Source organism: Megalops cyprinoides, chromosome 19 (genome assembly GCF_013368585.1).
Source record: "Megalops cyprinoides isolate fMegCyp1 chromosome 19, fMegCyp1.pri, whole genome shotgun sequence".
In the NCBI taxonomy this organism is placed as follows: Eukaryota; Metazoa; Chordata; class Actinopteri; order Elopiformes; family Megalopidae; genus Megalops; species Megalops cyprinoides.
In genome coordinates this window covers 21810540-21835974 of record NC_050601.1, presented here as the reverse complement: position 1 = coordinate 21835974, position 25435 = coordinate 21810540, and the positions used below count along the sequence as shown (strand labels likewise).

Below are 25435 nucleotides of genomic sequence, written 5' to 3'. Positions count from 1 at the left end.
TTTCTTATGAAAAAAGCCAAAGCATTGTGCCTGTGTTCTCTCCACGTCAATTGACAAAATAAAGAGCACAAAGCCAATTACCCAGTTTACAAGAAACTCAAAACTCTCCTCCCTTACAAAAAGGCTAGCAAATAAGTAGGTAATAATTATGGTCAGTGAACAATTGCCCCTCAACATTAGTGCTGGTTGTGGTAAATTAAACTGCATGTTGGACTAGTAATCATTCCAATTTTAAACTTTTGAATGGCTTGCTGTATAGAATTGGTGTTTCTTTCCCTCTCATCTGTAGTATGTAGTATTAATAGTAATGACAATAATAGTCTATTCACACCTCATACTTGTGTTCCGCCTACTCCTTCGTCATATAAAGATGACAGTGATTATTATTGTTATAATTTCTATTGTTATGAGCTGAGGTGCATTTCCCTTTCCACAGTATGCATATCCTGGTCTTGACACGCATGAGCACCATTGTATTTTGGCCACAGTTTGCACTCATTTACATTCACAATGCAGAGGGCATCAGTGTCCCATTATAGCGACACTGGTATATAGAAGGGTACGATTACAGTGGTCCTACACATACTGACCTGGAATAACCAAAGTATTCAAGGTTCAAGGGGTGTACTCTTTAACACAGTGACATAAGGAGAAACAACATGATAACGAGGTTAGAATGACTGAATGAAAATTTGAATTGACAGTGCTATAGGCTCTCCTTGTAAACCACACCATGAGAGTTGTGGTCTGGGTTGGTCTCAAGCCCTATAAGTGCAACACTCAAAAATTAAGTTGGGGACTCTGTGGAAAAAGTTTAAATATTAACTGCTGCCTGTGAATTGTATGGCAGTGTGCTCTTCCAGATGTTTCAAAAAAGGCTACTCTCTAGCTTTCGCTCAAATTTCCATTGAAGTTGGAGCCCTTACAAGTTGTTTGTTATTGGTAATGAAGTTTGTTTACCTTTCCCTACATGTTGTCGGGTGGTGTCTGTCAAAAAGAAAAAGGATATGTGTGTGTGCGTGTGCAAAGCCATCATGTTAACTGACCAAGGGCGGTTGATTGGCACTACCTCTCAAAGCCAAACTTGCTTCAAGCTTGAGTCTCTTGGATCTAAGGCTTTAAGGAGACACTATCAAAGATAGGACTGAATGGGATTGGTTGTTCCCTGAATTCTCTGTTAACCATCTTACCCTCTAGTATTAATATTCAAATTGTTTCCACAGTAGGAATTCTCCTATTTTCTGTCAGGTGTCATTTCTCTTTAGATATATTACACTGTTATGACTTATATGACTCAATAGCCCTGACATAACCTTTATTTTATCGTGTGCTAGAAAGGACCATGAGATTAAACCAGATTCCTCAACAGTATTCCTTTTCTTTGGTATCAGAATATGATGGGGGTGGGGGGTTAGGAATGGTGCTATGATGTGATTTAATAAGTACTATTATGATCATTAAGATTACTATCATAAATAATAAAATATATTATTACAATAAAATGCAAACTGGAGAGAAAATTACAAATGATCAAATAAAGAGTATTGATTATATAAAGGCAATGATTTAAAGAATTCTAAGGACTTATGTGAACAAAAATAATAGTAGTACTACTGAATATTGAATGCTCGCAATTTTGTCAAACTGAACTGGATCTTTGTGTCCTGTAATTATTGTAAATATTTAAAGAGAGAAAAATGAATTGCATGTCCATGTATAAAACTACTGAGAAACTCGTTCCTGTCAAAGCTGTGAGAGTGTTCGATATTGGCTGTCGTCCGACAGCCCCCTCATCTCAGTGCTTTTTCATATAACCTTATGCTCAGATATTCTTTATCAACGTCAACAGTTTTTTTACACCTTCTGCTTTCTTAATGAGTTTCAATTAGTTTTATGGCTTGGGCAAAAGAAAGGAAATGCATCCCTCAAAACAGCAAGAATATTTAAATATTTTTTTGTTGGAAGGTGCCTCTTGTTTCTGAACACTGATAAAAGTGCTTCCCTCCACCCTTGATCAAAGGAACGATCAAAGAAAAATCTTATGTTACATTTTTGGAGTTTATCTGTGGCAGATCTAGCTTCCTGACAGTGTTTGAAATCCGAGGGTGAGTTTCTTTGACTTTGAGTTTCTCTTGTAAAATGACCATGTCTGGCCTTGTCATATTGACATGATTCCTTGTTGCTCTGAGACAGATTTTTTTCAATACAACAGATGGATCTGCCTCCTGTAATGTGTGTGTCTGGCTGTTTCCAGCCATTATTTCAGTCTTGGTTACCCTATGTCTGTGATGCAAAAGTAATGCCCATTTCATGTAAAAAATGCAATAACTACAGTACCAGAAATCTACAGACAATCAGTGCTGTTCAGCACTGTGTTAACTCCATGTTTAAGATTTGGAAAATATTTAAACTGACCTAGCTAATTTAATTTACTGTTTTCACCGGTTACTCTTTCTAAAATTAACACATTATATGCAAATAGTACACTTGATTCCTTGTTCTCTGCATTTTAAAATGACATTTATGTCACGTGGTAGTAAAATTAATACAAGTTGTAAACAAAGCTCCCTGTGGTTTAAGGAATGCTTAATAAAGTGTGGGACAACACAGAGGTCCGAAAATTGAAATTGACATTGAAAGTACTTAACATTGGCTGAATGACACAGAACTTGAACTTGAAATGGATTCTGCTAATCTGTGCAATACAACGAAAAGGGCTTTCTCAGTTGGACCTCGACCACAATCGTTTCATCATTAATTGAAACCACAGCTGGCAAAAGCCATTTTAAAAGTAATTGAACATGTTTTTTTTAGCTTTCTGACAACACCAGCTTTTTTTTTCCTTTTGGTTCCACATGTTGACAGAGATGGGGTGGGCGGGGACTACTATTGGAGATGTGATGAACAAGCAATCGACTGAATCAGTGGAGAAAAAAAGGAATAACATAATCGCAACTTTGACAGGAATTGCAACTTTTTGTGTCCCTTTTTTTTTGTGTGTGTGTGTATGTGTGCGTACCGTAATGTAAAAAAAAGATCTGTCCCTCTCCTTCTCTTGTACTGCTGTTTGCTGTTTTGTTTAGTTAGTGTGATGTGCCAGTATTCCCCCCACTCTCGCTCTCTCTTTTTCTCCATTGGTCTTTAAGATGACAACTCTATGCAGATGCTGTCTTTTATAAGTGTGTCAACTTTTAATTTAAAATAAAAAAAAAAAACAAAACAAACAAAAGACCCAGACAAACAGACATAATGAAATGAAATAATAAATGAATAAAGAAAAAAGATTGTTCAGTGTACCTCTGAAGTTGGTATTCTCTGTTGTGCGACCTCTCTTATACATTTCTTTCTGTTCCTGCCACTTTCTCTCTGACCCTCCATCCACAGACTTTGACCAATATGTATGAAGTGTCTGTTCTGCTACGTTCTGCTACTCATACAGATGGTCGTCTTCCTTCATTTTCAGTCTAGTTTCTTATTTATAGCTTTTCAAAAACAAAGAAGAACTGAAAAAGGTAAATCATTTAGTAGAGAAGGGTGCAGTAGAATATTAGCCACAAGCTAACATTCTACTACCTTCATGTCAGCTCATTCGAGCAATATCACCCTGCAACTTTCTCCCACTTTAAAGTCAAGTAAGGCTGTGAGGAGTAACTCAGGGAGGTGACCTCCTGTGAAAACCAGGTAACTGCCGATATTGCTGTTGATGGGGAAGTAAAGGGCAGTTACCCCTCTGGGTTTCCTCTGTACCTTGGCTAAGGTGTGGCAAGTGTTCTTGCACAAAATGGATGCCCTGTATCACTGAGGTGTTTGCTACACATTGGTGTGAGTTGAGGTGAGTCATGCTGATTTGAGGTCCCGGAAAGATATGAATACCTTCATCTAGTCTTAAAAACAGGTACTGTTTGTTCACATCTAATCTTCAGAAGCAGCTAAGGCACTTCTGTACTGCAAATCTCATTTACTTTAACCTTACTGAAGACATTCAGGAATTTCCTTGGCCTAGTCAAACAAAGAAACTGTTTGAAAACCCACCTGAGTTGGTAATTTGTGATATAACATTAAGGAGTTGCAAGGACTTCACTGGGCAAGAGATAGGGATTACAGGATGTTGGGGCATAGGTAGACTCTTTTGAGGGTCCCTACAGAAATAACCACAATAACCCCAAGGTCTGATTTTTTTACCATCCAACCTGATTGAAACAAATGTAATTTGGACGCAGTCTCATACAGATACACACGTTTTCTTGCATCATCATAATTGCTCCAGCAGCATCCCAGTCCATACGTCTCGCCATTGGTATATCCTCACAGTCAGTGGTCTTCCCTCAATAGTAGTCAATGACAAATCATGTTCTGCTCTTGGTAGAGAACAGATGGCTCTTGCTAGGTAACTATAGCTCTTAACCAAAACATTAATGATTCTAATAATATAGCAATATAATATAGCCACATATATATAACCACAATAAGACATTTGTTAAACACACTCCCTATTGTTTCTAGTTTAATTTAATTTTAACCATTTTACTAGCTAGCTAATTCTATTTGAGCCAACAGGCTTGCTAGCCAACTCCCTAGCAAGTTAGCTAGACTTAGCCATTTTCATTTGCTAAAGTGCCGACTCTCTGACAATAGAATTAGTTAGCTAGCTATTGCACAGGCCATCTGTGTCGCTAACTAGCTAATTCTCTCAGAGAGTTGGCTCATTAGCTAATTCATTAGGTAGGCATTAATTTGTTGTATTTATTAGCTAATTTCCTAGCTACCCCATTCAGATATATTATACACTGTGATGACTTTGATTAAAAACAGAGAGTAAAGCCATTATACAGTATTGTATGTTTGAAGCTAGCTAGATAGCTCATTATTTTCTGCCAGTTAGCTGCTTAGCAAGATTGCTAGCAAGTTGCATAAAAACATTGGAATCAGACTCACTAGCTACACTTGCTGGCTTTACAATAACATGAGAAATGCACAACATTCCAAGTCTGAGGAGCAAACATTCTTCATTTATAAATACTTGTTCTCTATGAGTCAGTAGAAACACTTGTAAAAATAGGTCTGCCATCAATACCAAAATGAAGCCATGTTACACTACACAATTTGGGGCACAATACTGTCACAAAAGCTGGACAAGCACTGTTCCAAAGCAAACCTAGCTATGCTCCTTTCATTCTTTCAGCTGTACATACTTTGCATGATCCTCTTACAGTAACTATTTTAATACAATTCATTCAATTTAGCATCTTACCTTTAGATACTCCATTTACCCTCTGGGACACATAGGTTTGGAGAATAAACACCCGCTTGGATGCGGTATTACTCCTCAGAATGGCTGATTGCAATCCATGTTTTAATGCAAATCTGATTTCACCATCCGCAGCAGGGTGGATCTTTTGGTGTATGGCTCCGAGTTTCATCTCTCAATGGTACAATTATTGCATGGCTGTTCAGCCCATGTCACTTCACAGTGTATGTAAAATAATTGAAGAAATACTGTTGCATTTGTTTGGAATAATTGTTTGTAGTGCAAGGTAACGTTTCAGCTGGCCATTTTTTCATTCTTCATATTGATTGATGCTTATATTGATATCCATACTAGCACATCCATTTGTCAACTGCCCACTTTATTTCAAAAACTTATTGCAGGACATTTCACTTAGTGACTTTAAGACTATTAGTTACTGTGGTATTTTCCCCTTCTGATACAGGACACCCTTCTCTGTTCTTCAAGAGCCTGCCTTTACAGTGTGGTGCTTAGAACTGGCCACAATACTCCAAATGTGATCTCACAAAAGAGCTGTCTAAAATTAATAAAACCTTTGATTTGTACTTGTTGCTTTTTATCAGAGCATGCCATTTTTCACTACTTTGGCAACATGCCCAGATAAACTTGGGTTAACGATTGTACCCAAGTCTTGTGCATATTGCACACCTTTTAATTCAGTGCCTCCCATAAAACTGAATGTTTGGAAGATGAACACTTAACTCGTGCAGCAAACTAAGGCTACTGAGGTCAGCAAGACAAACACCATTCTCCAAGAAGTTAAGGCTCGATTTTAATGCAGTTTAAAATGAAGGACATTTTAAGGTTCAATGCTTTATTGACAAGTGCTCATCATTCACAAAGCAGACAGTACAAATTATTCGGTCCAAATCCACAAGGAGAGAGATCAAGCTGAACGAAGGACAACTGGGGATGAATGGCACAGGACATTTACTCATAGATCCAGTCATGGGCACAGCTCTTGTAGGACACCAGCTCTTCGGGTTTAAACCACAGGTTGATCTCAGTCTTGGCACTTTCTACAGCATCGCTGCCATGGATGATGTTCCTGAAATGGAGAAGATGCTCAAGCCAGTCCGTGTAAGACTAAACCCCCCCGTTTACACATTAGTGAGAGTGTTCGACTCCCATTTAACTGCTCTTCAGCAGGCCTGTAATTTGCCACTAATGGTCTCACCTGCCAACCTGGATGCAGAAGTCCCCACGGATTGTACCAGGTTTGGAGTCTGCGGGATTGGTCTCTCCCAGCATTACTCTACCAGTCTTTACAACATTAAGGCCTTCCCACACCTAGGTGAAGGAACACAAAGTTATTGTCTTTCAATACAGAGACCCTATTCCCTCACGCTAAAGGTGCTTTTCCACAGAAACCCCCCTCCAAATTAGATGCCCACGTCAAAAGAATAAGACCATTGGGGGAGGGGTACCCTGGCTGTGGCAATCCCTCCATCAGCATCAACAGGGATCAATAAAATCAAAGAGGTTACACAAATCAATACTTGTCTAATGACAATATAACAGCTAGCAATACAACAGCTGACTCCAGCACCTTCCAATAAAGTGGCATTGATGTAGGCCTCCAAAGAAATTTACCATGGCAACAACAGGACCAGATTTCATGTACTGGACCAGCCCATTGTAGAACGGCCTGTCCTTCAGGTCGATGTAGTGCTGCTTCAAGAGTTCTTCAGAGGCCTGGACGTGAAATAAGAAGTCAAGTTTAGTGATAGATCCACAGAGCAGAAATGTCTTCAATTCAATAACTCACTACTCTTCAAAACTTTGAACAGCCAGTGCCACAACACAGAGAATGACCGTTTTCATGCAAGACTGGGAATTTGGGCCAAACCAATCAAACCATCCTGATTAATGACATCCACAAACTGATTTTTTGAAGGTAAAGATCCTGTTTTTTTTGTTTTTAAAGAAAGCAATGAAATGGATGGTAGGGGTTAGGTTATGCAAGCTGTAAGCTGATGTGCCTACCAGGCAAGGTGGAGAAAAGCAGCATTTGGGTCAATTCACATACCTGGATGAATTTCATGGCAACCAGCCTGAATCCCTTCTGCTCAAAGCGCTTGATGATCTCCCCGATGAGTCCCCTCTGCACACCGTCGGGCTTGATGGCAATAAATGTGCGTTCATCGGTCATTGTGCTGATGAAAAGGGAAGGGATCGTAAGTGCACCCAGAAAGCACACACAAACTCACTTAGACTGTGCAAGCCTTACACAGTTTACTCTTGCTACTTTGCAATGAGAGTACAGCTTCTCTCATTACAAAGAAGCCATTCACACTCCATTCACTGCAAAACTCATGCTTTCAGGTGCCTTCTCACCAGCTCACAAAAAAGTAAATCTGATTGTTTTGGTCCACTGACTCGCCACCAGGTGAGAACGACCGCTGGTTCTGGCCGTACACCAAGCTTCACATATTCCATTATCTCCATAAGTCACACAGTGGAATCAGATGATTAGATACACCCGTCCAGAAAACATCAGAATATTGCATCTGCCCCTGTGCAAGTGTATCATGTACTGCAGGACAATAAACGACATGATTGTTTAAAGTCAGATTGTCTCCCCATGCAGTGCCAACCGCACCACCTTTTCCATGCACAAACTGACTCCCCATAAAGAGCAACCTTACTGACTGAGCCACTTGGGAGCCAAGAAATCAGCAGATGGTTTTTTTTTTTTTTTTTTTGCCGGTGGTCGGCTGATGGCGTAGAATGAAATTTCTACAAACTCTACCAAAATACTACCTGCCAAATAGTCTTTACCCTGCAATGCCAAAAGCAAAAATCTGAAATGGAATAAAATTCAAATTATTTGTGCAAGATTGGTACAGAGTAACTTGGTTAATATCACAGATTAGTCCCTGTAACGCAAGGTAGTTCGCAAGGATAGCTCATATATAAAGCCACCTACACACATGGATAGATATTGGTTATGCTTACATAATGTGTTTGGGTACAGACATTGAATATAAATAAGCCGTGCCTGTCGGATGTGCCTTCTAACCACGACTGTTGGGATGGGCTGCTATTCACTCACGCCAATGAACACACCTGGAACATCATACTGTCCTACATTTCACAAATGCTGCACGTTTACATCTTGTGCCACTCGGTGTGGTCTTCAGGAGAAAATGGAAGAAAGGAGGCAAACCACATTCAATTCACTCCAACTATTTATAAAAATAACGTCACTTCAGCTGATGTGCTAGTAACGCCCAATTGATACTTGGCAATGTCCACAAATACTTGACCTCGGCACTTGCAATTTCCATTCGTGTATGCTTGTCTGTTCATGAGGTGGCATCACAATTTTCGCAATTAATAAAATACAAGTAGTGTCTTATCATTCAAACCTTTGCTCCTATTTGTTGGGGTTTGACTGATATGCAATTCAATTGAAATCACAAGTTTCCAAACTAAGCAACATTATACGTAATACAAGTTAAAAACTACACTTAATGACATTCCACAGAAACACACTTGAATTGTTATTCTGAATCAGCTGAGCCGTCTGTACACGACAGACGATGAGCCAATGCTAACCACGTCAGAAAATAAGCGAGACGGAGAATTCATCCCATTTTCGCTCACAGCAAGATGACCTGCCAGCAAGTTCGCTTGCCGAGGGCATGAGACGACCATATCAGCTGCAACCCGTTCTACAATCTCAATTCCTAGCACGACAAATCACGTCATATGTCGTGGTCCGCATATTAATATTCATGATATAACCAATCGGAGAACTAATGCATTGCGTTACTGGTTTGAAAAAAAATCCCCTGCTCAATTTATTCTCCTAACGATTAAAGCAGCATAGTGAACGTTAATAATAAATGATTTCTCGATACAGGATAGCATCTTTGGCCCTGTAACGCCATATTAAACCCTCATAGATCAAATTTCCAGCCCGGCCCGATAGACGTCATTGTTCCCGTCGGCAAATTTGGTCACCAATCCGCTACATACAATGTCTTTAAAATGGACTACTTCTGCCATCGGGAAGACGTGTTCAGAGGGAATACAGTTCACCTGTGACCGTACATACGTCTAAATGCAAGATAAAGACTTAAAAATTCCGATGTCGTGGCGATACTCATCGACGAAACCGCTACAATACACGGAAGTCTTACTCAATGCAGGAAGACCAACAGTTTGGGGACGTAAACGTAGACAACTGTTAATAAGACTTTAACTATCCAGACATTCGTGCAGAGCCCCAATCATCAGATTACCAAGATAAATTAGAGTTAACCCGGACAATACCAATGACGTTCACACGCCGCCGGCCATATTTGATTGACTCTGCCTGTGCTAGCACATGGCCCTTTTCATTTAGTCAATTGTTAGTATCTGATGTACATCCAAATAAAGCAAAACGCAACGTGTTAGCCACATATAATAAAATAAACCGATAATATGCGCGAATTTTACGGAGTTAGCAAGCTAGCAATAAACAGGGTTTGGCTATATAGACTTGCAAACGACAGCTAACAGATAGCTGTGCTCACCATTTACCGAATTAGCCAGTTAGTTATGCATTTTACTACAGCTAGCAAGCCAAATACTAAAATAGCTTATTTTTACATACGATTTGCTAACCAACTTCTCACAGTAAACTGAGTCAGATTTGAGCATTTATTCTATCGTACCTTGGTATTTGGACCTCCGAAAAACTCTACGTGAACTTGAGGACAGCACAGACTGACAAAGGGGCCTACCACTACGGAGAATCCGTATATAAAGATTGGGTGAGTAGGCGGGGACTAGACGAATGGGGCGGCTAGAAGAACCTGAAAAGATGTCTGACATATTTGCTCCGCATCGCATATATCCTTTCCCACAGACTGGGAGGGACTATGCGGACTTTTTCGAGGAGGATCCCGCTGCAGCATGCGTCTTATGGGCGTTCTTATGTAAAGAAACTCCCCTCGGTGTTTTTATTGGCCAGAAAAGAGACGCTACTTTGATTTGCATCGGCTTCATCTGAAGGCGGAACCACGGAACGCGTCATGAAAGAGGATTCACAGAAGTGAGAGCCCCAGGTCACCGGTACTTCCGGGCTGCAGGCAGAGTGGATTCAGAAACCACGACATGTAAAATGTTAACTTGTCAGTTGGTAAACCACCGTTCACAAAATTAATATATATTGAGAGGAGACCACTGGCGCGCTTCATCGACTCATGCCATTCCCTCACTGAAACGATGCCTGTGCAAGTGCTGTGCGTCTCCGCCATCTTTGTAGACTCGCACAACAATCTTGTGTGTATTGCATAGTCTTTGTTGAAAACTCGTCGAAGTTGAAAGGTCATTGAACCGGATATCCCGTTAAGACAGCTACCATGTGAGAACGGTTTTGCTCTCTCGTGATGTTCAGAATACAGCTGGAGTGAAGACTTTTGCAGGACACTGACTTGTTCAGGGAGCTCATAATATTTTCACTTCGCAAAGGTCAAGAGTGAGAACCGTACCGTTAACAGATAACTGTCGAGCCAACCTTAAAAGTGCAATCAGTCAATCAATACTGTATATTTCGAACAGTAGAGAGCTCGCTGAACAATTTCTGTCGAAAGCCATCAAGTCGGGCTGCCATGGCCACAGTCAGTCCGAGAGGGAAATCCGAAGTAAAAGCTTTGAAAAGATCATTGGGTGCTGAGGTGGACGATGATCAGCTCGCTCAGGAAGAAGCCAGGAGACAGAAAAATCTTAAAAAAGTGAAGGTGCTGGGTGAGAAGGATGAATCCGAAAAGCTGCTGGAAGATCTGGTTTTTGGTGCTGACGACGAGCTGGTGGACAGGCTAACCTGGGAGGTAATGCTAACCTGGCACCCATGATTCCGGCTCATCGATTGGAGGCATGCGTCCTGAAATGATTGCTAGTGAACGGTCTTTAGCTGGCAAGCTGTTTCATCGCATTACGTTTACATTCAGTTGCTTAGCAGATGTTCTTACACACAGTGGTTTGCACAGGTTACAATTGTTGCAAGTTACTTACTGGATGTATACTGAGGCAATTCTGGGTTAGGTACCTTGCCCAAGAGTTCAACAACAGTGCCCAGCGGGAAAATTTCGATGCTCGCTACTGAGCTAGTGCTCTTATGTAGGCGTTGCATGATTTGTGGACTTGTGGAGTATACCTAGCTGGCTTGCAAAGCAGCACAACTAACTGTAATTGTATGGTAAAATGTTAATAAATCTCCTTTCAGCATACAAAAACGCCACACGACTCATGTCGCATAATATCCGCTCTGTCCCACAAACTTGTGCAGCCTGGCAGACAGGATATCAAGGGATTACAGATCATACAATTTGTAATAGCAATTGTGTCATAATGCATTGTGTCTGAATGTTTTGTGTCACTATCATCATTTAGACTAACTTGAAACTATGATGGAAAATTACGTTTGTTTGAAGAATGTTTTTTTTTTTTTTTGTCTTGGAACACATGGTTTAGTCCTAAACATGATGATGTGTTCTCTACATTCCGCTCCTCAATGGTCTTCTCCAGAGTGGTTCAGCGTTACTTTGTGCAGCCACTCGTGATTGCCTTTATCCACCATCACCCCTTGCAACACTTACAACCTGTCAATCAAAGCCTTGTGTTGTGGCATAATTGCATACTGCTGACGCCACCGCCATCACGCCTTAACAATGCGTTCCCTCTCTCAGGATGAAGAAAACGTCGGGAGCAGTTTGATTGAGGAGGAGTCCAGCGAGTCCGAAGTTGAGAATGAAGCAAGGCTTCCGGTTCAGCCAGCGCGGAAAGCCGCGTGGGAGGATGAGGATGAGGATGAAGGCGAGGATGAGTATGTACCTTTTACTGAAAGAGTCTCCTGTGTTAAGATCAGTGGCAGTATAGTGTAAAGTATTCTGCATTTCACTGTCTAGCACACCTCCCCATGAGGGTCATTACAAAATTAGGGCTCTGTAGTGGCTCTGGCAGCAAAGGTGCTGGTTTTGAGTGCGGGCTGAGCTCAATGGCACAGGTTCAGTCCCAGCCGTGTCATTAGCCGACAATGGCCCGGAACAAACTGGGTTCATTCCACTGGGGTAGGGTTGGGTTTATTGCAGAGCGTCCCTGTTCTCAGGTACCATGTGACGCATTAGATGCTTACGAGTTGGATGAAATCAGTAGACATGGGCGTGTCCTCCAGTCGACACTGGCTACATTTTGGTGCCGTGGGGAACTTGCAGTGTGAATAATGGTCACTGCAAGTGCACAATCATATTGGAGGATATCTTCAAGAATCTCTTGAAGACTCACCTCTTCCGAACTCACCTTCTCGCCTAACATAGTAACATTTCTAACCCTCAGCTTATTCTGTTGCACTTTATCTTATAGCACTTATCGGTTCACCTTTCTGTCTGCATTGTCTTGCTTTATCCCGTACAGCTCCCTTAGCACTTCGCGCCTACTACAAGGCCTCCTTTCATACTGTAGCTTGAATGTATTCCTGGTGTTGTAAGTCGCTTTGGATAAAAGCGTCTGCTAAATGAGTAAATGTAAATGTAAAATGTAGGATTGTATTCGCTATCCCCAACACGCTTGCGTGAATACAGAGGTGGCCAATTGCTGATTCCAAAACAGGGTACAAAAAGGGGTTTAAAAAGCCCACGTAAGAAGTAACGATCCACAAAATGTCGCGCTGGCCGTCTGTCGTCCTTCATTCACTGACGCATCTTCCCTCTGCTCGTTAGAGTGGACATGACTCACCGGTACCGCAGAGACTTCATGAAGGGTGACGCGGAGAAGAGGCTCCCGAAGCAGAAGCTGCAGCAGAGGCTTCAGGAGCAGTGAGTAGTCAGTACCACGGAGGGCAGCGGGGTCACATTCATATTCCCGGGAGGAAAACACTTCCATCCGTCTGGTTTTTCTAATCTTTTTTTAACTCTTTATTTTGCCAGGTTCAAGAGAGCGATGGGCGGAACTCCATCGTGGGCAGAGAGGGCAGAGAAAAGTAAGAAAAAAGGCAAGAAACATTCCAATGGTAGGCATTTCAACTTTTTGCTCCATAACGCACAATATTCCTTTTGTCAGGAATATTTTGGGGACGTGCTTTTAACTTCAGTGAAGCTAGTTAATCGAAATAGTTATATTCTTATAACCTATTTGTTGAGTCATTTCTGCATGCATGTTTTGTGAAACAAGAAATTTATTGCAACAGTTCTGTAGAGGTGATGCCCCTGTCACAGAGAGAGAGTAGTGGACTGCATTTTTAATTCATTTACTCATGGCTTCTTGCCTACTGTAACTAAAATTTCAATCAGTATGCATACCCCTCTCTCTTTATTGGATAAAATGATTATACAGTTCTTTCTGATTACTCGCCAGGTGGTGTGGCCATTGCAGCTGTTTTCTGTTATTTTCAAATGACCAATCCCATTTGAATATAGAATTATGGCATTTTCTTCCAGAAATATTTTGATTGTGTAATTATCCAAGATTTGTGGGCTTACATTTGTAAAAGTCAAAATAGGGTGTTCCTTACTTTTGAAAAGGCTTTACTGGGGAGTGTGTGCCAGTCAAGGAAATGGGAAGGGGGTGAAAAGTTTTGTTCTTGGTGGGGTTAAGAGGCTACCGATATAATTTCATGCAATGGGGCATACTCATATCCAGTGGAACTTCACAGGTGCTGGGATACAATCTGAGAGAAAAATTATGAGTATCTGAAAGTATATTGATGATAAGACATTTCTGCTTCAGAGGCTGGTTTTTGTGTTACCCACAGCAGCAGCCTGTATGAAAAAGAATTTGTAATTATGTACATGTACAGATATGAGACTAATAACAGAACATTAAAAATGTCTCAATATGTTTCATCAGCCTTTGCTGCGGTTGTTTCTAAGGGGGTCCACACCCTCGATTTTGCCTAAAAGATTAAAAGGATGCTTGTTCTTTCTGGCACCGTTCGCTCTGTTGTCATGAGCTCAAATTATGCGTTGCTCTGAATCTTTTAATTTTGAAGGACTGCACGTCTTTTTATGAAAAGATAACTGAGTGCCGTCCCCTACTTTTATGGCTTTAAAGCAGATGAAGATGAGGACCACACTGACGATGAGGACGACGACCTGCTGCGTAAGACTGGAAACTTTGTGGCCTCGTCCGAAAGCCTTCCCAAAGGAATCATACAGGTGGGTTTATAATTTCTTTCCACTGCAACAAAATATGTATGCAACAAAATATGTATGTAACTATGTATCAAACACTGTATGAACTTTTCATATTGTGAAGGTTGCAACTTAATACTGTTTAACCATGGGCATACCTGCTTTGTAATTTACTTTTCAGTGTATGTTCATGTGGTCATTATTAGTGTGTCAGAAATATTTATCGTTGGTAGAATCCTGTCCTGTTTTTATGCTTGCTCCCAGATAAAGAACTGCCTGAATGCTAACAATGACCGTCCCTCGGAGGGCAGACTGACCACGGTCCAGTTTCACCCCTCGGCGCAGGTTGTCATGACCGCAGGGATGGACCAGTCTGTCAGTTTTTTCCAGGCAAGTAGAGAAAATTTGGGGGAATATCACCATTTCTCTTCTCTGTTTCCATTTCAGTCTTTAACCCTTTATAGCTGGTGTTCAGTAACTCCATCCTCATGGAATGAAATAAGATAGTGAAGTCAATGAAATGAATCATTATTTCAGTATGGCTTCTCAGAAATTAATTATGAGTATTGTGGCCCTCACAGATTACCACTGAGTGTTTTATAATGTTCTGTTCCAGAGTAAATTAAAAAATACAAAAAACATGACACTGACACTGGTTTGTGACTGATCATTAAGGTATGTGAGCTCCAACACAATGTCAGCACACAGCAATAAAAAACTATCAAACATACTGAAGATGTCCTCCATCTGATGAAGAAAGAAAAAAATCAAAGTATGGGATTAATTAGTCTAACTAGCATTACAATCGCTAAAAGGATTTCTTGTACCATATTGGATGATGACCTGAATTGCCCTGTCTTTCTGCTCCAAGGTTGATGGGAAGACCAACCCCAAGATCCAGAGCATCCACCTGGAGAAGTTCCCCGTGCACAAGGCCCAGTTCAGCGCTGACGGGGAGCAGGTGGTTGCCACCAGCATCCACAATAAACTGTTCTACGTCTACGACATGATGGAGGGCAAGATCATCCCGGTTTACACAGTCAGAGGTGAGGACAAATGAAAAACAGTTTTGGGGGCTGAAGTGGGGGTTTCTTTAGCAGTTGTGTCATTGAACCCGTTGACATTTACTGACCACTAAATATTTGTAGATTTCAAGTACAAGTTTGACGTTTACTCTCATTGCTGTGGGGATTTGCTTATGTTATAGTCTTATGTTGCACTTTGCCAAGCGCAGTTGGCTTTAAGATGAAATTCCAAAGGATTTAGATTTTTCAGAGCTCAATCATGCCATGTCTTGGTGCTCCACAGGCTTAAGTGAGAAAAAGGTCAAAGACTTCGAGGTGTCCCCTGATGGAGGGTTTCTTCTGCTCAGCGGGACCTCTGGATATCTACACTTAGTGACGATGAAGGTGAGCAACTGGAGGTTCACAGTCTCCTCGTGTGCAATGCAGTTGGAAGGAACAACCTACACACAGCTATGACAGAGTACAGACAGGCAGAGGCTGACAGAGGTTGAGTAAACTGGGAGCAATCATTCAGATGTTTCTTCTCAGCTGTGTTAGTTACTTTAAAATGGTATGGTTTTCGTCCTTCAGATTAATAGCACTGAGGCCTTAAAGGGCCCCAGGGATAACTCATTGCGTCCAGGCAGACAAAACAATACCAATACTGATCTGTCTAGAGCTCACAAAATATTCATGGGAAGAAGTAGAAGTTGGCCCTTTGTATGGTGCAAAGATGAATAGTTACTGTTGCTATGGTCATTGGTCCTCCCCTACACATTGTACATAGCAAATCCCTTTTTTGTGTCAGCAGCTCCTAAAAAAGCAACATGCTGTAAGCTCAAAAGCACTGTGAGCTTTCCTTGCATGTATTAGTATGATCACAATTTTTTTTGCATGTGCTCAGTAATGTTCAGAATTAACAAAAGATTAAAGAACAACGAACATACAAGTTTATGTATGAATTCCGCAAACTCTGATAGACCGGTGTACAAGGTGCGCCACCTGTCAGGAGACAGCGGGGAGAGCTGGAAGCGCAGTGTAGCTGACACCGCGGCATTGAAGTGCAGTTTTCCGTGGTCACTGGGACTCACGGGAGTCCTGTTCTTAAATGTGTGCGGTTGTGAACGTTTCAGACCAAAGAGCTGGTCCGAAGCCTGAAGATAAATGGAGAAGTCACAGGAGCAGCCTTCTCATCTGACGGCGGAAGAGTCTACACCAGCTCAGGTGAGAGGAGCTCCTCTCCACCCCTCACTTAGCTGCCCACCTGCAGCTTGAAGTAAATTAAAATACCACAAAACCTTGACGGCATTAATTCTGACACAGTAGCTACGGGCGGCAGTGTAGCATAGTGGATAAGGAGCAGGACTCGTAACCGAAAGGCTGCCGGTTCGATTCCCGCTGGGACACTGATGCTGTACTTGGGCAAAGTACTTAACCCACATTAGCCTCAATAAATACCCAGCTGTATAAATGGAAAACATTGTAAAGAATTGTAACCTATGTAAGTTGCTTTGGATAAAAGCGTCTGCCAAATGAATAAATGTAAATAAATGTAAATTTCCAGCGCAGTAGACGTAATAATACTGATTTGACCCTCTGAACATAAGAACAGAAGTATAAGTGTGAGAACAGAAATATAGCTGCAAGCCATGGTTGTTGGGCGGCACTGTAAAAATATGGCTTCCATATCATAATCTGTAGCTGTTATATTTGATTGCACACATCTGCCTACAGGTCTATGCAGTATTAATTCATTTTGTGGTTGTGGCTCAAACCATTTAGACTTTGAATTGATTTGAGACTTTATTGGTACATTGTGTCCACTTTTTTAAATGTAGGTTTAACCTAATTTTCTGAAGACTTGTATGAAGATGACGTTAACAAAATATCAGGCTGCTCCTGCCAGTGGTTCAGGAGAAGATGGCGTGGGCTGCACATATCACCTATGTGCACAAATTGATGAAATTCAAAGGGTACCATGTCACTTCATATCACATTGAATTTGGAGACTCCTTTGGATGCGTGGCGCGGTATGTGTGCAGCAAATTTAATTTCATTGGTTTACTTTTCGTTTAATTTTCGCTGGATGCCCGGCTTTTTATCATTTTACACTGCATTTGCGGACTGTTAATAAGCACTGCAGGTTGATTGGCTTATAGTGGCTATGATTTGAAAAATTGAACCTTTTGAATAAAGGCGTCTAAAGAACAGGAGATGGTAAAAGTTTTTGCGAACAATAAAAAAGCAAGAGAACTGCATATCTTTCTTATCGTTGTGATATGATAAACATATGTACCGTGTTTCAGGATTTCTGCATGATAGCGGCGAATATTGGTAAATCTTTGATGAAATTTAAAGAAAGGTTGCTACAAAAATCCATTATGGTGTCTACATGTGACTGATAGCAACATCCTTTAACCCTAGTGTAGAAGCTTTAGCCGTATTTCTAATACAGGATGGAAGATGAATAAATATTGCTGTGAGCGTTTTAGGTGGGGGGTGGGGCAAAGCTGATGTCAAAAGTGCAAAGAGTAAAACACGTCTCCTGAGTGTCAGGATTCTTGTGGGTTTCCTGTTTTTCTATAGTAGCGTGAGCTGCATGCATTTGCGGCTCTCTTGATTGCGTTGCGTGTGACAGCAGTAAGGGGTTTCTCCGAGCGTGTCGTGCGCTCGCAGCACACGCCATTGTCATGTAGCGTCACACAGATGCACGGTGCGCATTCGGTGCCGCCGACTAAATGGCCCGAGCGCAGCCTGATCCGGGTCCTCGTAAAATGTCACCGCGAATAGAGAGCCCCGTCTGCGGATCGGGCCTTTCGTGTCCTTGGCTCCGGCGATGAAGTCGCCCCCGGCTCAACTGGGGCGTGAAGATTGCCCCGCTGGCAGGCTGTCCTCAGATGTACCGGGGCGGCCGGGAGCTTGTAAGGGCTGCGCGGGGCCGTCGCTCCCCTTTCCATAGATGCGAACTGACAGCGGGCCTCTCGGACGCTTCCTTGTTTGCTGAGGCTTGCCGCCGTTGCCGTGCAACAGGAGAGTGACGTCGTCACTGTGTCTGCAGCAGGCTTCAGCGTGCAGAGAATTTTTTTTTGCTTGGCGTTAATTTCCGCTCGATAACCTGGACTGTCTTTAATCAGAGGTATGTGTGGATATGGCAGCAGTGACAGCAGTGTGGCATAGTGATAAGGATCGGGGCTCGTAAACCAAAAGGTTGCCGGTTGACTTCCCTGCTGGAGCACTGCTGTTGTACCCTTTGGCAAGGTGCTTAGCCCACAATTACCTCAGTAAATATCCAGCTTTTTAACTGGATAAAACTGTAACACATGTAAGTTGCTCTGGATAAGAGCATATACAGAATGACAATAGTGTGTGTATGTATGAAGAATGTCTCAAAATTCACCCCATGCCACCCCAGACATAGAGATGGTGGTTTGTTCCTTTACAGTGATATGTCAGAACAGCTGTTAACACTTCGTTTACTGGTTTACCAGGAAGGAAATTCGATGGCCTGCAGCAGGTTTAAAACACTAACTGCATTGTTCGCTAAGTCACAACTGTGAACACATTGTGCCTGCTTTAAGGCTGCCTGTGAAACATATTAATTACAAAGTAGCACCCCCAACACATGCAGCCTTAGGGCAAAATTTTGTGCTGTCAGAACTTATATGATGGAACATGTTTGTCTGACTCACAGAAAAAGGGAATGCACTAAAGTGACCCACTGTATATACATGACACTGTATATACTGACTCTATGTCCCATCCTTGTATCCTTAGTGGATAACTACACTGTCAATCAGGTGAAGCAAAATGGTCTACTGAAACAGTAGTTGCCCATTTGTCAGTGAATGAATAAGTGATGTGAAGTTACCTCATTAGGTAGATTAAATGTTTATTAATAATCTCCCAAATCAGGCTGAACGCAGATGGGCCAGTTGAGAATGCTTTGGCAGTACAGACTGCACACTGCTAGTTTCATAGTCTACCTATGTGAATGGATGGAGTGGGTTCTTACTGGCTACATATGGGGATGGAAGGAGTAGCATTACTTTATGAGCTGGTTGTGTGAATACTTTGAGATGATCCTGTATTCTTGTAAATCACCGTAACTTGTGCATTTTTCCCTTATTCCAATACCTGTAAGAGGGGCAGCCATTCTAAAATGTCCTTTGGTCTATATCAACACACGAGTACACAACATTATTTCACGAGTTATTGTATTCTTTCCCAATTACTTTCCATTACAGTTGCTTGCAGCAGTGTGGTGTGGTGGTAAGGACTAACACTGGAGATGCAAAGGTTGCCAGTTCCATTCCCTGGTGGAAAATTGCTGCTGTACACTTGGGCAAGGAGCTATATAAAAAGATTGTGTCCAAATATTGTAAGGGATGTAATTTGCTCTGGTTAAGAGTGCCTGCTGAGCATGTGTTATGTAATTGAGGATCAAAAATGAATAACTGTCAGTTACTTACATATTCCATATATATATATGTGTGTGGGTCTGGTGATGATCGGTAATGGGAATAGTCTGAATGAATTCCCTTTGCACGCATATTGCAGATGAAGGAGAGGTGTTCATCTGGGACTTGAAAAGCAGCAGATGTATGAACAGATTCGCAGATGACGGCTCCTTGAGGGGAACTTCCATTGCCGTCTCCAGAAACGGACAGTATCTTGCTTGTGGGTGAGTGGACTGTTACGTGTACAGCCGCTTCTTGTGGCTTGGATGTATATTGCCGTGTCTGAATGTGTAAGTCGAAACTAGCTGGCTACTTAACCATTTGTCAATTTCAGCACAATAGCCATTTCAGTTATGTGGAAAATACAGTAGATACCAAGCTACATTATATATTATATATTATATAATATATATTATGTATATATATATATATATATATATATATATATATATATATATATATATATATATATATATATATGTATATATGTATATATGTATATATATATATATATATATATATATATATATACATATATACATATATACATATATATATATATATATATATATGTATATGTGTTTCTGTGTATGTACATGGTGATGTGGGTAAGTATTCCTGTATTTATGTTGTCATATAAATTTTGAGCTGCTGTTGTCTTTCTTTTGGATGGTTTATATTGCTAAGCCACTGAATAATCCATTCACATCACACATGCTGCTTACAGCAGTGGCTGCTTACAAGAGATTAGCTTCATTCTACTAGGGAAAGGGTGGGTAGATCGGCAGGGTCTCTCCACTTTCAGGCACCCCACGACTTGTCCAGTGTCTTTAAGGAGTGCAGTTGACAGCAGGCACACGGTGTCTGCTTTCCTCGTGCACTGTGGGAGTTGTAGTTTGGAATATAGCTGCTGGTTTCATGCAAGTGTATTGGAGGATAGCACTCGTGCTTCAGCGTTCCTGCATGACAGAAATCCTGCTGTGTGCGATTGCTGATTCCAAAGTGAGAGTGCTTACATAAAGGGAGGAGAAGGTGGCTGTCCTTGAAAATATCACTTCTGTAAAGTGGGCTGACTTTTGTACACAAAATTGCATTACTTCTCAAGTTGTGGGAAGGGAATTGATAGTGTAGTATTGGATGTGATGTGACAATATGATCCACACCCTTCAGGAGCAATTGTATATTGATCCAGAACAGCTGACAGGCTGGATGTCTTTTTATAATTTATCATTTTTCATCATTTCAAAGTGGCTCAGTAAATTATTGAAATTCCTCCTGGCAGTAGGACATGATGCTCTCTCTATCTTATAGCCCATTTGCTCAAAACTGCATTATGTGTTTGAGTGCCTTTCACATTACAGCCAAATATAGTAAGGAAGCAATCTATGGTGCCATAAGGTTTTGTGTTTATGATACCGTGTCAAGAAACGGTCATTATTTCCTGTCAGAATTACAGCATTTAAGTGTACAGTCTGACTGTCTCAGAGAATATGATGCATCACTTTGTGTGACTCATTTTGAGCTCTGCCAAGATGAATCTGTGTGTGTGTGTGTGTGTGTGTGTGTGTGTGTGAGAGTGAGAGAGAGAGAGCGAGAGAGAGAGAGATTTTGAGCTCTGACATAGTAAATGTGAATGTGAGTCTGTGTTTGTCTCCGTTGGAGCTCTTGTGATGAATTTAAATCTGTATCTCAGGTCAAGCTCCGGCGTGGTGAACGTGTACAGCCATGACACATGCCTACAGGAGTCCAACCCCAAGCCCCTGAAGGCCATCATGAACCTGCTGACCCCTGCCACTTCCCTCCGGTTCAATCCCAGCACCGAGATCCTCGCTATAGCTTCCAGCGCTGCAGACGAAGCAGTTCGGCTGGTCAGTGACGCTCACACAGTCTCATTCTGTCACTGGTGATGTGGTTAGAGGACAAAGAAGTAATTCTCCAGTTAAAGACCCCTCTCAGGATAGCAGCTGAACATTCTGATTGGCTGAGGAATATTTGCACTAGGAATGTTTAATTTCTAAAATTCTTTAGAACATTTTACATTCATTTACTCAGCAGGCGTTCTTATGCAGAGCGACTTATCATTGTCAACTTTTCCCCCCTTAGAATGAAACTGGGAACCTTTGAGTTAGGACCCCTATTCCTTACCACTTCACCACATTGGTAACCATGGTTATTATTCCACGGTGTTAATTGATCAAACCATACACAAAACCTATAGAATAAAAGTATGCAAATAATTGTGTAGGCATCAATATACTGGAATAACCTCAAATATTTACAGATGATAATACTGAGGATTTGATCATCTGTAATTCCTGATAAACACTGATTGTGCTAAAACATTTACAATTTTTTTATTTGAAAGATTACAGTGCTCCAGTAGTGTAAACTGTGTTCTCTGTAGATTCTTATTTCCCATTTCTCGTGAAATTGCAGTTGGTGGATTCAGTTATTGTGAAAAGGCCACAATTTCCTTTATGTATTTTCCAAGGATACTTGGAGTGCAGTGTTTTTCTGAAAAATAAAAGCTTTGAATAACATCAGAGATGTGGTGAAAAATTAATAAAAAAAAAATTACCCCTGGCAAGCCTAACTAGGGTACGTGTCTCAGAACCGACTTAGTGCTGAAGACATGGGTAAAGCACATGAATGAAGAAATGTCCTTCTGGTTGTGTTTTCGCCTGTCTCGAGTTGGTTTTTCCTGGTGTCTCCGGGTCTCAGGTGCACATCCCCAGCTTCACCGTGTTCTCCAACTTCCCCGTGTCCCGGCGGAAGAACATCCTTCTCCCACAGAGCCTGGACTTCTCCCCCCGCAGCGGCTTCTTCTCTGTGGCCAACAACAAGGGCAGGGCCGTCCTTTATAGGTGCGGATGCTCGCCAGTGAAATATCACATCGACTGTAGCCACTGGCCGCTGCTTCATAATTCCTCTCAGTAACGCTTTCTCTTTTCTTCCCATTGATCAGGTTGAAACATTATACCGACTTTTAAAGACGTTCTTCAGGTGCGTATTTTTAGATGTTTTTACACTCTCATTCAAAATGCACAACTTACAGCAAATGCATTTAAATTAGGTGAATGTGACATAATTAGGTGGCAGTATATAAGAAATATAAGATGTTCTTTAATATTTTTTTATATTATATTTTGAATTCCAGGATAGTATGATATTCAAGATAAGTAAACAATAAAACGATACGTAAGGATGATGAAATATTGCTTTTTTTAGCAGCGGTTTTCAATTGCAGAATGGTTGTACAAGAAATCAAATTGCTTAATGTTCCTCAGATCAACCTAAAATTTGTGTGAGCAGGTGGTCACATAGCCTGGGTGCAACGTATACAATAGCCTGCACCCGTTCTGTGATCTGGATTTGTAATTTTGAGGATGAGATGCAGCCATTTCCACGGTTAACGGTGTTGTAATCTATCCCTCTGCTCTAGCAGGCCGAGCAGTGTTCAGCCACAAGGTGGCAGTGCAGCAGAGCAAGACTCCAGACCTCAGCATGTACAGGGCTGTTCTCCCTGTAGCTGCACTGTGCCGTGAGATCACTGTGAATTATACAGGACTATAACCCTTCCAGCTATTTATTTGAATTTTTGTAAGGTGTATGAGGTGGATTAGTCCACATACACAGCCATATTTTGGGGGATTTTGCAAATGTTTACATGCAAAATAAAACTGGCATATCTTATGTTCTTACAAAGAGGTGTTTGTTTTTGGTGCAAAAACGTGTATTTTTATATCACGAAGAGATTTGAATTGGATTTGCAACACAGATTTACAGTGTTGTTAGACCTTCTGAAAAGGGTTTTTTTTATTTGATGTGCTGGCTTTTATTTCAACCACTTTACTTTCGTCATTCAAATCAAGGAGAACTCATACAAGAAAAAAATGCAGAAAATTAGTTCTAATTGTTCAAACACTGCCTTTTCAAAGTCAGTGGGTATTATAGTAAGTATATAATATCATAACATTTTCTAGATTGCAAAATCTGGAATCTTTAATTCATTGAAAATGTATTTTGTTCTTAACAAATCTAAACCACTGTAACTAGCTTGTTATGTAAACATAACCCCAGAAAGACACAGCGGCAAGAGACGCATAAAGAATATATAGAAGAATGTCTGTGAAAAAGAAGATCAGTGTCAGGAATGTTGACAAGTGGAATAGTTTGTATTTTGATACTCATCAAATGCCTGTAAATAAAGAAAATGTTCAGATGTACGTTTTTGTCCTTTTTAAGATGAAATATTGTGTAGGGGTAAAAACGTTGAGCGGCAGATAATGGTGAAAATCCCCTCTGCTGACAGGAAAATACTGCAGCATGACAGCCCTGAGAGTCAGTACCTCACCAGATGGTCCACCATTTTATTTTCAGAGATAGAAAAGGAATAGCACAAAAATAAACTGCTGTATAAGCATGCTATGCAACCATATCCCTGCACATTTCTCCAAACAGAAAAAAATCAATTCATAGCATCCCTAAGGGTGATGAAGAAGCCCAGCATCTCCCTGACAGATTGACACCAACCAGTGTCACTTATTTAGGGAATCTTATCTAGGGAAAGACAAGTGGTGTAAGATCCTCTAGGTTGGCTTCATATTCAGAACTAAAATGGACATTCCTCATACTTGGTCTTCCTTACTTCCTGCTGTATCAGTCTGCTGAAAAGTCTGACACATCTTAAAATATCCAATACTGAGACAGGATTCAAAATACCCAATACTTCTTGGAACACCGGATGAACACTTAAGTTGTAGCTGGAGGCTATAGTTGAGAGAACCAGGACCTCAAATATATCATTTCTAGACATTAACACACACCAAAAACCACTTGTAACAAAGTAACCAATAACCCAGAATAATAAAATTAGAGCCAAGGCTTTAGAGCTTAGGGGACAAAGGAGTCCAATGCAATACATCAGTTAGGAGCTGTTTAGAGAATGAAAGGTATATCTGTCAACACTCAACAAATAATACTCAGTTATTGACAGGACAACTAGCAAGGTCAGAATTGGTATCAAATGTCTGTCTTCGCCAGCGTAACATGCACAGTGCTCTACAAAATTACTTTGAATACAGTATGACTTTCCTCTGTGCAATGCCATTGAGAACTGATGGTAAGACCTTTTTAACATTTTTTGATGTATAAAACTCCTGTTTAATTGGGTATATGAATAAATATGGAGGAAAGTGTATTTTTCTGTTTACTGGAATTGTGTACATTTTACAATGACACAGTTCTGCATTTTTAAATATTTTACCAACTGTACCTCATTTTCTGTGTTGACCTTTACCACCCAAACAAAAATGAATATGAAAAATTTGACTCCAACACTTTTATAAAGTACACTAAGAGGAATCCTGTAGGCTTACCAAGCCCGAGAAGACAAACTCACAGTACTTGCACACTGATATGGTTTAAAGGTTTATTTTTAAAATATATTCTCTTATAAGACAGTACAATCCAATGAGATCAACAGTACTTATTATACATAGAACATTTATAGAACAAACATTTACATCAGCAAAACACAGTCTGACGCCATGTTGGAACTGAGAA

General features: G+C 40.9%; 2 protein-coding genes across 4 annotated transcripts; one reads left to right on the top strand and one right to left on the bottom strand.

The window, feature by feature from the left end:
- Positions 1 to 6037: 6037 nt before the first annotated feature.
- Positions 6038 to 10136, bottom strand: LOC118794246 (nucleoside diphosphate kinase). Its single transcript, XM_036552460.1, has 5 exons — positions 9955 to 10136; positions 7317 to 7443; positions 6881 to 6982; positions 6465 to 6577; positions 6038 to 6335 (listed from the first exon to the last, which is right to left on the bottom strand). Exons 2-5 carry the CDS (start codon positions 7437 to 7439, stop codon positions 6218 to 6220), a joined length of 456 nt encoding a protein of 151 aa, XP_036408353.1. The 5' UTR covers positions 7440 to 7443; positions 9955 to 10136; the 3' UTR covers positions 6038 to 6217.
- A 498-nt stretch (positions 10137 to 10634) lies between these two features.
- utp18 (UTP18 small subunit processome component) lies at positions 10635 to 23607 on the top strand. 3 transcript variants are annotated; one of them, XM_036552459.1, is made up of 14 exons: positions 10635 to 11112; positions 11971 to 12107; positions 13000 to 13095; positions 13207 to 13289; positions 14333 to 14433; positions 14674 to 14799; positions 15281 to 15455; positions 15718 to 15818; positions 16547 to 16637; positions 19971 to 20094; positions 21564 to 21738; positions 22592 to 22734; positions 22836 to 22873; positions 23316 to 23607. In XM_036552459.1, exons 1-13 carry the CDS (start codon positions 10894 to 10896, stop codon positions 22858 to 22860), a joined length of 1596 nt encoding a protein of 531 aa, XP_036408352.1. In that variant the 5' UTR covers positions 10635 to 10893; the 3' UTR covers positions 22861 to 22873; positions 23316 to 23607. The 3 variants fall into 3 exon arrangements, with proteins under 3 accessions (XP_036408352.1, XP_036408350.1, XP_036408351.1); XM_036552457.1 differs by having other exon boundaries at positions 14330 to 14433; XM_036552458.1 differs by having other exon boundaries at positions 14330 to 14433; positions 23313 to 23607.
- Positions 23608 to 25435: the final 1828 nt, after the last annotated feature.